Here is a 15,833-nt window from a genome sequence, read left to right on the forward strand (position 1 = left end):
TTATGTTTATAATGAATTGAAAACTCCTCTATTTATAGAAGAAAGGAAGCAACTGCGAGACTTTTCAGGAAGTAGCTGCGAGGCTTTTCTTTAGCTGCTTGTAAGCTATCTGCATGAGTTGCTTGCAACCTACCTGTTTAATAAGAAGATGCTGCAAATCATTTCATTGAGTTGCTTGCAACCTGTCTGCATCAGCTGATTGTAGATAAATTTCAACAGAGTACTAAATGGATAATCTTCTTCAGGAAGATTATCTATAGCGGAGTAATGAATGGACATCTACAATATAATATTTTCATAACACTCCCCCTTGGATGTTCATTAAAGGATAATGTGCCTCGTTAAAACCTTACTAGGAAAAACCCAGTGGGAAAAAACCTAGTGAAGGAAAAAGAGTATACATATTTAGTAATACGCATTTCTAGCTGCCTCATTAAAAACCTTACAAGAAAAACTCCATGGAAAAAAATCTTAGTAAGGAAAAAAGAGTACAGTGCGTATTTCACTCTCCCTGATGAAAACCTTGTTTCAAATATTTGAGTCTCAACATTCCAATCTTGTATACCATCTTCTCAAAAGTTGAAGTTGGCAAAGACTTAGTGAATAAATCTGTCGGATTGTCACTTGAACGGATTTGTTGCACATCAATGTCACCATTTTTTTGAAGATCATGTGTGTAGAATAATTTTGGTAAAATGTGCTTCGTTCTATCTCCTTTTATAAATCCTCCCTTTCATTGGGCTATGCATGCAGCATTGTCTTCGTATGAAATTGTGGATCTTTTATCACATTCCAAACCATATTTTTCTCGAATGAAATGAATCACTGATCTCAACCATACGCATTCCCTACTTGCTTCATGAATAGCTATTATCTCAACATGATTTGAAGAAGTAGCAACAATGGATTGCTTTGTGGAGTGCCATGATATGATAGTACCTCCACATATAAACATATACTCGGTTTGAGATCGAGCTTTATGGGGATCAGATAAATAACCTGCATCTGCATAACCAACAAGATCTGCACTACCTTTGTTAGTATAAAATAAACTTATATCAAGAGTTCCCTTTAAATATCGCAATATATGCTTAATACCATTCCAATGTCTCCGTGTAGGAGAAGAGCTATATCTTGCTAGTAAATTAACAGAAAATGCTATATCAGGCTTTATAGCATTAGCAAGATACATAAGTGCACCAATTGCACTGAGATAGGGTGTTTCAGGACCAAGGAGTTCCTCATCCTCTTTTGAAGGTCGAAACGGGTCCTTATTCACTTTAAGTGATTGAACAATCATTGGTGTACTCAATAGGTGCGCTTTGTCCATGTAAAAGCGTATGTATAGGCAGATTGATGGATAAAGATCTCGTCTGCTAAATGTTGAATTTGCAGACCAAGACAAAGTTTTGTCTTTCCAAGATCTTTCATCTCAAATTCTTTCTTAAGATATTCAATTGCCTTTTGGAGCTCTTCTGGAGTTCCAACAAGATTTATGTTATCAACATAAACAACAAGTATAACAAATTCTGATGCCATTTTCTTTATAAAAATACATGGACAAATAACATCATTTATATAACCTTCTTTCAACAAATATTCACTAAGGCGATTATACCACATGCGCCCAGATTGCTTTAAACCGTACAAAGATCTTTGTAATCTGATTGAATACATTTTTCGAGATTTTGAATTTGCTTCAGGCATTTTAAATTCTTCAGGGATCTTCATATAGAATTAATCAAATGAATCATATATGTTATGACTTACATTTAAATGGCATGACATCTTCAGGTGTCTGGACTACAGGTCCGATCCTCTCAATCTTTTACAATATTGTGCACTATATTGTATCAAATATATCATCAACGATCATTTTGTATCAGTTCGCAATCGACATAACTTGTTGAGATTTTATCACTTTCTTTATTTTCAGGTACCTGAACTTCTTATGGAGTTTCATGAAATGTTATGTCGTGTGCTCTTCTAGAGCTTATTTCCTCCTTATTATGATCATTTGCTCCTATTCTTTTCAAGGATTGTTACCTTTGGAAGATTGGTCTACCATGCTTCATGCGTACAATAAACTCTATCCTTCAGGGACTTTAATTTTAATAAGAGTATTTGCAGCTGAAATATGATATTTAATTTTGGATCAGCAAATGCTTCTGGCATTTGACTTGAATTATCTTCTAAGCGAGGATCATATTAATGATAATTCGATTCATATAGCATATTTTCCAGCTGTTTTATTCCATCCCCCAACTATTAGAAAAACTAACTCATATCCCCAATCTTCTTTGAGAAACATATCTTTGTGCATTGTTGTAGAGAAATTAATCATATACCACACATCAAAAGTTATTAGATAGTAAAAATATTTGGTTTTTTTATCCTAAACCAATTGTGAGGGGAGGACTTATCATATTTTGTTGGTCTGATGCATACAAGTGCTGTTGTATGCAATTTAGAAAATCTTAGACCAACACATGAGGTTTTGTTCTCATATGCAATAGTTTAGACATTAATAGGAGGTATTCAATACTAAACTAGCTTGGATATAAACCAGCATCATCACGATGAACTATCTTGATTTCATAATCTGAAAATTATGCTCTTAATTGAGAAAGATAATTTTAAATACCAAACTGCAGGTTGACAATAAATATACATGTAACCATCTTATATATGCATATATAAGTGGTTCACATGATAGGTGAATGGGCCCATATTCACCTTTTGTATATTCCAGAATTCGGGGATTTTAGTCCCAACTTTAGCTGGTATAATCAAGTTATTATGAGAACAAGCAACACAAGAGAATTCTTAAAGAATATTCTAGTTATTCAGTATATGCTTATCTGAATTCTCAAATAGCTCATTTAAAAATGGTAAATAAAAACTTCAAATTTATCATGGCATGTGCTATCTCTAAGTAAACTTCTGGTTTACTATGGCATAAATTTTTGCATCAGTAAACTTTTAATTTACTGTGATTACTTTTGTATCAGTAAATTTTTAATTTACTATGACTGCTTTTGTATTAGTAAACTTCTAGTATACATGATGTAGTACAAATTTGAAGAATAAGGCAAGTATCTTCTCACATACATATTTACCCTATATGATTGTGAAAATATGAAGATTTTTAATCTTTCAATCATTTGTAGTCTCAGTATGATAGTCATATATATTAGTAAACTTCGGTTTATCATAACATATGTTTTGACCACAATAATGACAAATAAGCTATTCGGGAGCCTTCCATTTATTGTCCACAATCAAATATTATTCAGACACTACTTGTATCATGTATCTTCTAGACAAACAGTTAGCTCTTCAGGAGCTTTTGTTGTACTACCAAATATTGCTCAGACACTTCTGGAGTCATGAGAGAAAATCATAATCAAATGAACAATATAAAGCTAATTCTAAATTTATATTTCTACCACTAACTTTGTGACAAATATCTCCTTCAAGGAGAAATATTATTAACATATGAATATTTTGTATCAATACGACAACCACTTAGTCATTGTATCTTTTAAGGAAAGATACACGAGTTGTTATTTTCTTCGGGGAACTCAATAACTAACCATAATATATTAATGTCGTTGTAGTATAAAGCATTCTACAAGAATGCTTTTGCCTTAGAATGATACTTAATAAAATTATCCAAGATGTTTTACGTACAACAAGTACGTGTGGCAATGATCTTTATGCTACAAAAATAATATTTATATTCTCTATTATTCTACCTCTCCAGGAGGTGAGTTGTGATATTTCTTCATTCACTCCAGGAAATGAAAATGTGCTTCAAAAATAACTTTGAATAGCTCATTATTTTGTTTAAGCACATAAAGATACTGCTTCAAAATATTTTCCTACTTCCGGAGGAAATTTCAATTGTGTTACTTCTTCAGGAGCAAATTTAAAATACGAAATATTGAGTATATATTCTCTCAATTATATTAACTCTTCTGGAGGTGAATTGTAATATATTTACAACAAGAGCGCGTTCATATTTATGACTTTATTAATATTATCACATTCACTTCAGGGAATAGATTAATATTTATCAAAAATTCTCATCCTTCAGGAAATCGAACATAATTATCTGAACGCACATTAATCATATTAAATTGTGATGCTTCAACTTCTTTTAAAATATTTACTACTTCAGGAGCAAATCGAGGCGTGCATATAATATAGAGAATATTTCTCTAGCTTAACTTTAATTGTAACCATAGAAAGCCTAAATTATCACTTCTGGTGGTCATAGGCATATACCACTTCTGGTGGTTAATAAAATTTAGTTACAATGAGATATACGAAATATAACCACTTCTGGTGGTTGTATATTTCTTACAAACTCTGCTGGAGTTTAAGTGGATCTAACAATGTTATCCACTTTGTAATCCTTTATTAAGATAATAAGGATGAAAACAAATACCAAAATAGGTACTGTATATGTAACATATAACCAAGCAAGCGATGATAAAGATATTAAAATATAAGCAAAAGGCTCAAATTAAATTACGCAAATTTGGCCACTCCATATGTAAGTGATATCTACATCACTACTGCCAAGAAGAAAAAATCACCACCTCAAGGATATAATCTGCCTTATGATGCTCGGAATGAATAAGATCTGACCACGGACATAAGAGTGTCGCCTTACATCGGAGATGAACACTGGAATAGAAATTAAATTCGATGTAAGTGCTTAAAATTGCAGAGTCTCGTGCTGATAACGTGTTATAAAATAAAGATTATAAAAGAAATAAACTGAAGACAAGTATAGAGGGAGATTGATATTTTATTCAACTTTCAAAGTTATGTTTATAATGAACTGAAAACTCCTCTATTTATAGAAGAAAGGAAGCAGCTGCGAGGCTTTTCAGGAAGCAGCTGCAAGGCTTTTCTTTAGCTGCTTGTAAGCTATCTGCATGAGCTGCTTGCAACCTACCTGCTTAATAAGAAGCTGCTGCAAATCATTTCGTTGAGTTGCTTGCAACCTGCCTGCATCAACTGCTTGTAAGCTGTCTGCATGAGCTGCTTGCAACCTGCCTGTTTAATAAGAAGCTGCTGCAAATCATTTCATTGAGTTGCTTGCAACCTGCCTACATCAACTGCTTGTAGATAAACTTCAACATAGTACTAAATGGATAATTTTCTTCAAGAAGATTATCTATAGCGGAGTAATGAATGCACATCCACAATATAATATTTTCATAACAAATATAAATATTTTCGTTGTGACAAGCAAGAAATAATTGTTATAGTCTAGCTGGCACTTGTAACTTGTAAGAATTTTGTTACTTAAAATTTGTACGTTTAACTTAGTTAAAACGATCATACTTGTTATCTACCAGTTTCAGATTTAATTTATTAGACATATATTTACCCTAAAAAATGGATAACAATTAAATTTATGTGTGATTTTAAGGATATGCGGACTAATTCAACACAAATGATAAATTGTGTTAGATTAAACTGATAAAGGACGTAATAAATTGTCAAACCAATAAGGAGAGTGACCCCAGACTCAGTAACGTCTTAATCAAATGCCTGCCTTCGATCCCGGGCCCACACTAATGAAGAACTGATGAACAAAAGTAAGAACTTTAAATAACAGAGAAAATAAGAGTATATTGCCTTGATTTGCGTATTACAATGTGTGTTTATTAATAATAAGCTTTCCCTTTTATATAGTAGGGGAGTTTTACCCTAAGTACAATTCTTAAAAAGGTAAAAATCTTCCGTTTCAACGATCACTCATTTTTCGCCGATACGAGCCGAGATTCACGCCGTGATATCCGGTTAGGTACGGATATCTCGGCCCTTTCTTAGTCGTGTGCAGCTGCTTGGTAATGCTCTCCGAAGTCTCAACCCTTAAATTGGACCTCGAAGATATGGCCCCGATATCCCCGAGGGCAGGTGTTTCCCCGAACCCTAATACGAGGGGTTCTTTGTTCTGGCTCCGATACATTACGGTTACGTTCCTGCTTTGCTAACTGGCCCGTCTTCCCGGTGAGCCAAGCGAAGCAGGGACGTGACCGTAATGTATCGGAGCCAGAACAAAGAACCCCTCGTATTAGGGTTCGGGCAAACACCTGCCCTCGGGGAAATCGAGGCCATATCTTCGTGGTCCAATTTAAGGGTTGAGACTTCGGAGAGCATTACCAAGCAACTGTACATGACTAACAAAGGGACGAGATATCCGTACCTAACCGAATATCACGGCGTGAATCTCGGCTCGTATCGGCAAAAAATCAGTGATTGTCGAAACGGAAGATTTTTTACCATTTTTAGAATTGTACTTAGGGTAAAACTCCCCTACTATATAAAGGGGAACACTTATTATTCATAAACACACATTGTAGCATGCATATCTAGGCAATATACTCTTATTTTCTCTGTTGTTCATAGTTCTTACTTTTGTTCATCAGTTCTTCATTAGTGTGAGTCCGGGATCGAAGGCAGATATTTTATTAAGACGTTACTGAGTCCGGGATCACTCTCCTTATTGGTTTGACAATTTATTACGTCCTTTATCAGTTTAATCTAACGCAATTTTTTATTTGTGTTGAATTAGTCCGCATATCCTTAAAACCACATATAAATTCAATTGTTATCCGTTTTTAGGGTAAACAAGTACAATTCTAAAAAAAGGTAAAAATCTTCCGTTTCGACGATCACTGATTTTCCGCCGATAGGAGCCGAGATTCACGCCGTGATATCCGGTTAGGTACGAATATCTCGGCCCTTTGTTAGTCGTGTGCAGCTGCTTGGTAATGCTCTCCGAAGTCTCAATCCTTAAATCGGACCTCGAAGATATGGCCCCGATATTTCCGAGGGCAGGTGTTTGTCCGAACCCTAATATGAGGGGTTCTTTGTTCTAGCTCCGATACATTACGGTCACGTTCCTGCTTCATTTGGATCATCGGGAAGACGAGTCATGCAGCGGGCTCGGTTTTACCCGTATACAACATATAAAAAGATTTCCTCAAAAAATGAGAAGAAAAAAAAGGCTCATACTTGAAGGACTTATTTATGATTGCTGATAAATACGTTATGGTTCATAAGTATGTTTCGGTTTCTATTCATTCTTGAATCACATTTTTGACTTACTTATAGTTACATACGAATTTCTTTTAAAAAATTTAACTTTGTTTGACCCAAAACTTAGATCTGGGCTTAACAAATAAGATTTAATAAAATAGAATCAATTTTAGCCAATATTATTGTCCAAAAGATACATTAGCTGATTTTGTAGTAAGATAATATGTATATTATCCATATGGTAATAAATGTTGATAACACTAACAATATTCAATGAACCAAAAAAGAGGAGGATAGCATTAAATAACAGTAAATAGAAATGAATGATATTTAAGTAAATAAGAACGTATGAGTCACCCGAAAAGGGGTGAGATCTGTGGATATTCCTTCTGATAATGATGAATGATCGATGAACTTTCGAATGTTCAGGTTGTTCTTGGATCACGTGAAAAAGTTAGGCAAGAAATTTAGGAAAAAAGGTGTATGTTGTATGTTTGCAATAAAGTCAGATTATATCTCGAAAGTCAATGTGTTATCTTATAAGTGAATCTCCTCCTTCCCCTCCCCTTGTCTCTTTCTCTTTATAGGGAACATATACCTAAAAACTCTAATAGTACATGTTGCTCCCAAGCGCACACGCAAGTATACGTGGTCGACAAGTAATATAGGATTGTAAGTCCAAATATCGTACCCACAGGGACTTGTGATTAACTATCAACTAAATTAAACTAAGACAATTAATCTATTCAAGTGATTTCTAAAGATTATTAACTGCAACTAATCTAGAGTTGCAAACTAAGAAATTAAAAGAAACAAGTTTGCGAATATTAGAGATGAATTCAATGAGAGACGATATTCTAGAGCTATGGGTTGGCTAACAATCCCGTTGAGTTGTCCACTTAAATTATCTAATTAATTTATCTAGTTTATTGATTGACAGGGTTAATATTACTCGTAGCCTTCTTCCGAAATACTACTCGTCTATTCAAGCTAACCTAACGCCTATATTCCTATGGAATTAGAATTAACAAGAACGCATTAATAATTCATGTATAGTTACCAAGCAAGGCGATTAGGTATATTCCTATCCTAACCGCAAATCCGTTCCCGATGCTCGAGTTCAAGATCTCACTCTACTCAATCTTATATGCAATATGGAATTCCCTTTCCCGAGTTCAACCCTAGATTCGTAGATAGTATTTAATTGGTGATCAAGCAATCAAATAATTAAGTGCAAGATTGGATAAATAAACCAATATGATAAAATAATAAGAATAATTTAAACTTCAAACTACAACGTTCATGTAGCACCCCATAACTCTAGAACAAAATAAACTATGAATTAAAGGAAGAGAAGAGAAAAAAAAAACTAGTTAGAAGCTTCCTCCAAAGCGTGGTTTGTGTTTCCGTCCGTGAATTCTCCTTTAAAGTATGTTAGATCTCCCCAAATTAGGTTTAGGACTCCTTTTATACGAGTTGGAACCGTGTAGGGCCAAAATAACCTTGTCCCGGATGAAATAGGAGAGTACCCATCACCCAGCGTCCTGGGCAGCGCGTGGCGCTGGCCCTGGTGCTGGAGGCAGTAGCGTTTCATGCCTCATCTTCTTCAATTCTTGCGCTGCCATATCTTCTTTAGTTGTTTGATTTCAATTGCATTTATTTGTTTTCCACTTGGGGGGACAAACACCAAAGGGTGTCCCCCCCATTTTCTCCTCTTTTTTAATTCGTTTAATTTACTTTCTTTTTCTCGTCCGTGTTTTGTTCAATTTTGCTCCAAATCTTTTTATCTTTACACCGCTTTATTCTTACATAATTAAAATATAATATTAAGTATAAAGTAATATAATTAATACTCAAAAGAAGATTATAAGTACTAAAATATGAGGCAATAATGGTTAAATATATGCATTTTTAGCCAAACATCAGTACATGTACGGAGAATATCCACTAGAATATTCTCTTTTGATGTCTTATCCTAAAACTCGCCGTTATTCACTCTGTCTACGATGAGTGCTCGACCTCGACCCTGATCTTCGCTGACTCTTCGACATTGATCTTTAATAACTTCATCGGCTTTGCCCTTCACTTTTTAAGAGACCACTTCAACCTTGGACATGCTTTTATCGAAGTCGTACTGGTTAAACGTGACATCTCATGAGGGCCTTCTTAATGTTAATATGGTCTAATCATGTCAAAGGTAATTTTTGACCCATACAGTTAGTCCCTCCACTTATTGAGGTAGTCCTCGCACGATGACGCTTGTTCCCGATGTGTTGTATCGATTTGTGCTGACCCTTGATTGGATCTGCCATTTCGATTCCGGTGCCAATTATGATGAGTCATTTCGGGTTTGGTGCCATAATTTCTATAAATAGAGGTTGTTGAACCTGAATTCGAAATTTCGCTCTTCTAAAGTTTTGAAATACTAGCCTTCTTCTTTGAATCTTATTTCTCTGTTTAGTTTCCCTACACCATACCCCAATCTCTCCCTTTTGTATTCTTCTTCATTATCTCGAAGCATGTCAAAGTTTCCCTCAGATGCTAGCGAAGGGAGTCGTGTTGCTCCCTCGGCGGTTGTGTTTCCCACCCATGGGGAGAGTGTTTCTGCCATTGCTGAGGATGAAACTTTCCTGTCGGTGGAGGAGATACTCCCTCGTAACCTCGACGCTAGGTATGATCTCACCCGATCACCAGACACGGCACTCGAGTTTTTTCTATCGACGATGGCATCCAAAGAGTTGGCGGAATTCAAAGCCAAGTTTGGTCTTCCCAACCATGTCGAACTTATCCCGACTGAAGGGGACGCGATGTAGGTCCATCATCCTGGGTACTGCGCTTTATACGTCTACCCCTTACTCATCGGTTATTCGTTCCACCTTCTTTCGTTGGTGGAAGAATTTTGTCATCACTACGACGTTTTCCCTGCTCATCTTGCACCGTACGTCTACAGGATTATAAGAATGCTGACTAAATTTACTGTGCTGGCCGGGGTCGAACTGACGCTACGACATTTGGTGCATCTATTCGCCCCTAGCTTTTATAGGGGAACAATGTTGAACCTTCACCACCGGGGAGGAAAATGCTTGGTGGTGAAGACAAATGACAAGGCCAGTCGTCAGTTATGGCTTAACTTCTTCTACGCTAGAACTGAGGACGTTGTGGCTAACATTGATGGCTTTCCTAAGGCTTGGAACTACACACGTAAGTGCCCTATTTCTCTCTTTGTTCCTTTACTTGCTCTGAGTTAGTTAAATGATTTTCCCTTTCTTGCAGCCAATAACCATCCTCCCCTTTTAGTTGCACACATTTCCGATTGGGTTGAGCAAGTTCTCCCTCATGTCGTAGGGATCTACGACTGGCCGAGCTTTTTCAAGAAGTTCAAGCCGGCTCTTCCTTCGGTAGGTAACTTCTTTTCTCTGTCCGTGGTCATTTCACTTTTTGTTGTATGTCGATTTGTTCTACTAACTTCTACGTTTGTTTCTTTCCCAAGCATGGGATCTTCTCGAAGGAGCTGAGCGTTTGTGCCTTATTTTTAGAGGAAGGCTGTTGCGCCTTCGGCTTTTGCCCCTATTGCAACTACTATACCTTCCGTACCTGCTCCTGCTTTGGCTATTGCAGTCTAAGAGCCTGTCTCTGTCTCGTCTATTACTTTTGCTCCTTAACTTTTGTCGCTGGTTGGCGAGAACGACGATGTCTCCCCTGATGATGGGGGTCTAAGGCCTCATAAAAGGAGAGCTGTAGACGTAGGGGGAGAAAGTCCAATGGCCGTCGACTTAGAGGAGGGCGACTTCGTTCTTCGAGAGACGACCGTAATACATGTTAGAGAAAGTATTGGGTGAATTCCAAGGCCTCGCAACTAGAGGAGATGAATGTGGATGCACCGGTGCGTCCCGATGGGGAAATGGTCGAAAGAAGGGATGGCTTGAGAACGGCCTCGCACTTGTGAGGCAAGAGGAGTATTCGTACTCTAGGGTTGCAGTAGTCTCCTCGTCTGCTGGTGACAAAGGAAAGACTGTTGCTGAGGAGGATGCTGGATCTGGTTCTAACATGGATCTGGACGAGTTGAGAATGATTCATGAGGGTCTCACTCAACTTGAGGTGAGGATGGAAGGGGGGCTCTAGGACTATTACGATCCCCATGGATCGTTATCTGCTTGTAAATACCGAGGAGGAAATCCCTGACCTCGGTCCTCTTTGTTATGAAGTCGAGAGTGTGACCCTCGAGAAGATAAACGACAATACCTTGCCGAATAACGCTGCTAGTCTCGCTCTCAAGGTAAGTACATCTGTTATCTGTTCCTTTCTTTATGCCTTAGTTTCCTTGCAGGTTCTAACATATTTTCTTCATTTTGTAGACTGTTATTCTTGAGATTGAGAGTGTTTGGTGGGAGAAGAGGCGTAAAGAAATTTATGTGAAGTTGAAAAGATAAGTATAAAATGTGCCGTGGAAAGTACCGGGAGCTCCAAGGTCGATTTCGCGAAGGAGGCGACGTACTGGCTTTGAGAGAGGATTTAAAGAAAATAGACAAAGAGCTGATGGCAGCTGTTTTGGCATTCTTGAGGGGATGTTAAGGGCTAAGGAGGAGGAGCTAGAACTCAGCAAAGAAGTGGAGGCCCAATGTAGCAACCTTTATGCTCAAGTAGCCCAGCTGCAAGGCTAGTTAGATGAGTGCCAATTTCAGATGGAGGCTCTCAAGGGTGATTTCACTGAGAAGCAGGAGGAGCTTAAGAAGGCGGAGTCTTCCCGGTTGGAGGCTCAGAGGATAGCAGAGTTCCTTGAGTTGGCGAATTGAACCCTTCGTTCCGAGCGGGAGAATGACCTGTCAATGGCGAGGGCTAAGAAGGACCAACTTGATGAGAGGATCAGGGAGTTGGAAAAGGAAACCTCCGTTCTTTATGATCGAGGTCCCACTTTGGAGGTCGAGAAGGCCCAACTGCTTGCACGACCTTCTTCATCTAATGCTTCTGGCTTCCCTAACGTCCCCTGTGAGATGTATGAAGAGTGGATTCATGACGAGGCCCAACTGGATGTGTTTCGTGAATTGCATGCGATCGGCTCCATTTTTGGGGCAGCCTTTGATGATGCTCGGGTTAAGGCTCACTAGGTTCGGCTTGCTTATGGATATGACCCTACTATGTCTCTAGAGATGAGGATGAGTATGAGAAAAATGCCATAGATCGTCTTGAGGAGGACACCTGGTATGAATCTACTTACCCTCAGGGTGAGAATGGAGAGGATGCTGAAGGCCGGGATAGTGATGGTGTCGATGGTCAGGGTGATGATGTTGCCAGAGGTCAGGTTGATGAGGATGTTGAGGGTCGTGGTGGCGATGGCCAGTAGTTCTTTGTTTACCCTTTTTTGTGTTTTTGTTTGGCGTCTCCAAGAGCCTTTGTAACAACTTCTTATCTATGAATATCAAAGTTGATTTTTGCTTTCATTTGTGCCTTTCTTACTTACCATGATTTGTTTCTCTACTTGCATGTTTTACTCCTTTATATTTTTTGTTGTCATCCTCTAGCTGACTGTAGTCCTTGGGCTGAAAAGCCATAGGACAAATCGTCCCTTTGTCTATATAAATCAAGTATGTCTCCTTAGTTTAGATATGGTCGAGGACCGATAGATGTTGTTCGAACTTAGTCGATATTAACCTTTTATTAAATCGTGGCCGGGGACCGGTAGGTCTTTGTTCGAACTTGGTCAAATTTAACCTTTTGTTTGGTTGAATTTAACGTTTTATTGAGACGTGGATGAGGGCAGATAGACATTTATTCGAGCTTGCTCAAATTTTGTCCTTTTCTTATGTTGTGCCCGAGGGCCAGTAGGTGTTGTTTGAACTTGATCGAACTTACCCTTTTGTTAAATCATGGTCTAGTGCCGGTGGGTGTTGTTCGAACTTGGTTGAACTTACCTTTTTGTTAAATTACGGTCGAGGGCTGGTGGGTGTTGTTCGAACTTGGTCGAACTTACCCTTTTGTTAAATCGCAACCGAGGGCCGGTGGGTGTTATTCGAACTTAACCTTTTGTTAAATCGCGGTCGAGAGCCGATGGGTGTTGTTCGAACTTGACAAACTTGCCCTTTTGTTAAATCACGGCCGAGGGTCGGTAGGTGTTGTTCGAACTTGGTCGAACTTAACCTTTTGTTAAATCACGGCTGAGGGCCGGTAGGTATTGTTCAAACTTGATTGAACTTAACCTTTTGTTAAATCATGCCCGAGGGACGGTAGGTGTTGTTCGAACTTGGTCGAACTTAACCTTTTGTTTAGATAATTTTGATAAACGTAAGTTTCTATTACTTAGACGTTGTTTCTCTAATTACATAATTGGAGAAAGTTACAAACTTTGGGCATTGGCTGGCGTTCCAGTCCCGGTCTATTTAGTCCATTCATTGTTCGATTTGGAGAGTCTTGAGGAGTCGGACAATGAAAGAAAAATCAGTCCGTTCTTCATATACTTCGACTTGAAGCGTCCCTTCCATCGCCTCATTAAAAACCTCCTTGAGAAAATCCTAATGGGACAAAAATCATGTGAGGGAAAGAGAGTACGACTTGGGGGCTCTTCTTACTTTTAGAAGTTGAAGTATTTGAGGTGGCTGATATTTCAATTGTTTGGTAATTATTTTCCATCCATTTTCTCTAGTTGGAATGAACCCTTGTTTACTTTGGCGATAATTTTGTACGGACCATCCCAGTTTGTTCCTAGTTGTCCTTCTCGTGTATCTCTGCTTGCTTGGGTTTTGGCTTTGAGTACGAGTCTCTGACTTTGAGTGACCAGACCTTTGCGTTCTTGTTGTAGTAACGTTCCGCTTGCTGCTTTTGGGCGACCATTCTTATGTATGCCATGTCTCTTCATTCATTGATCTTATCGAGCTCTTGCCTTCTACTCTCGTCATTGCTAGTACCGCTTTCATAGGAGTACCTTAGGTTGGGCTCTTCAACCTCGACTTGCATAACTAGTTCGATTCTGTAGACTAGAGAATAGAGTGTCACTCTTGCGCTTGTCTTTGGGGTGGTTCTATATGCCCATAATACTTCTAGGAGTATTTCTGGCCACTGTCCCTTGGCTTCTTCGAGTTATTTCTTCATGATGTTTAATATGCACTTGTTGAAGGATTCTGCCAGCCCGTTGCCCACCGGATGATAAGGGGTTGAAAGTATCTTCTTAATGTGCCATTTCTCGAGGAATTATGTGGCTTTCTTTCCCGTGAACTGGGGTCCGTAGTCGCAGCTGATCTCCTTAGGTAGGCCGAATCGGCAGATGATGTTTTTCCATATGAGGGCGATTACCTCTTGTTCGTGTATTTGGGCGAACACTCCTACTTCTACCTATTTAGAGAAATAGTAAGTTAAAACTAAAATAAATCTCACATTACCTCGCCCTGCCATGAGGGGGCCCACGATGTCCATTCCCCACTTGATGAACGACCATGGAGAGGTGACTGAGTGGAGATGTTCTCCTGCTTGGTGAATTATTAGGGCGTATTTTTGACATTGTTCGCATTTCTTCACAAATTCTGAGGCGTCTTTTTTCATGATGGGCCAGTAGTATCCTGCCTATATGAGGCACCTATCGAGTGCTCGATCACCATAATGAGTGTCACAGTGGCCTTCATGAACTTTTTTAAGAACGCATTGGGTTTGGTTTGGACCCAAACACTTCGCCAAAGGGCCGCCGTATGTTCTCTTGTATAAGTCGTTATGAAGGAGGATGTATCTGGCTGCTTGCATTCTTAGTTTTTTAGCTTACTGTTTATCATTTGGGAGTGTGCCTTCCCGCAAGTTGGTGATAATACAATTGCGCCAATTCCAAGTTAAACTTACAGATCTTACCTCGATTTGTTCTAACGATGAGTTGAGGTGGTGGACCACTTTTATCTCCAGTTGTGGTGCTTTTGGTGGCTCCGGCCAGTTTGGCAAGGCCGTCTGCTTCAGCATTCTGGGCTCGCGGGATCTGGTCGAGCTGGCATTCGTCAAAATTGGGAAGCAACTTACGGATCTTAGTTTGATATTTTTGTAACCTCTGTTCTTTGATTTGGAAAGTCCCTATGACTTGGTTGACTACGAGCTATGAGTCACAATGGAGTTTCAACCGCTTCGCCCTATATTTGAGTGCTAATCTCAACCCTACAATTACGGCCTCATACTTGGCCTCGTTGTTAGTCATATTAGGGCACCTTATGGACCGGCAAATTACTTTGCCAGTAGGGACCTCGAGTACGAGTCCCAGTACGGATCCAGAAGAATTGGATGCGTCGTCGGTGTATAGGACCCAGAGGTCTTGTGTTTGAAGAGAAGCTAGGGCGGCTTCTCTCTCGACCTCATGCATTATCTTTGCGTTGAAGTCTGCAACGAAGTCGGCGAGCACTTTTGACTTTATCGCTATTTGAGGCTGATATGTGATGTCGTGCTCTCTTAGCTCGATGGCCCACTTGGCCAGCCTCCCCGACAATTCGGGTCTATGTAGAATGCTTCTTAAAGGAAAGGTGGTAACAACCGAGATAGGGTGGCACTGGAAATAGGGTCTAAGCTTTCGTGAAGCTACGACTAGTGTCAGGGCTAGTTTCTCGAAGTGTGGGTACCTCATCTCGGCGTTGACGAGTGTTTTACCAATGTAAAAAATGGGAGATTGCGTACCTTTATTTTTTCGGACCAGGACCGCACTTACTGCCACCTCGATATAAACCTCGATAGGATAGCGATTCAACCAGTCAACCTTTGGACCTGCTTCTTAGTAGTCAGTTGTTCAGGTATCCCTTTGATAGATTTGATTT

At 39.0% G+C, this 15,833-nt stretch overlaps 1 protein-coding gene across 1 annotated transcript; it reads right to left on the reverse strand.

Moving 5' to 3' along the window:
* Nucleotides 1-163: 163 nt before the first annotated feature.
* Nucleotides 164-1,330, reverse strand: LOC138906315 (secreted RxLR effector protein 161-like). Its single transcript, XM_070194850.1, has 2 exons — nt 1,000-1,330; nt 164-195 (listed from the first exon to the last, which is right to left on the reverse strand). Exons 1-2 carry the CDS (start codon nt 1,328-1,330, stop codon nt 164-166), a joined length of 363 nt encoding a protein of 120 aa, XP_070050951.1.
* Nucleotides 1,331-15,833: the final 14,503 nt, after the last annotated feature.

Source organism: Nicotiana tomentosiformis, chromosome 2 (assembly GCF_000390325.3).
Source record: "Nicotiana tomentosiformis chromosome 2, ASM39032v3, whole genome shotgun sequence".
Classification (NCBI taxonomy): Eukaryota; Viridiplantae; Streptophyta; class Magnoliopsida; order Solanales; family Solanaceae; genus Nicotiana; species Nicotiana tomentosiformis.

Coding starts and splice junctions, on each gene's coding strand:
- LOC138906315 (XM_070194850.1), bottom strand. CDS start 1,330: ATGGACAAAGCGCACCTATTGAGTACACCAATGATTGTTCAATCACTT. Junction 196..999: donor TGTTGGTTATGCAGATGCAG/GTTATTTATCTG, acceptor ATCTACAATCAG/CTGATGCAGACAGGTTGCAA.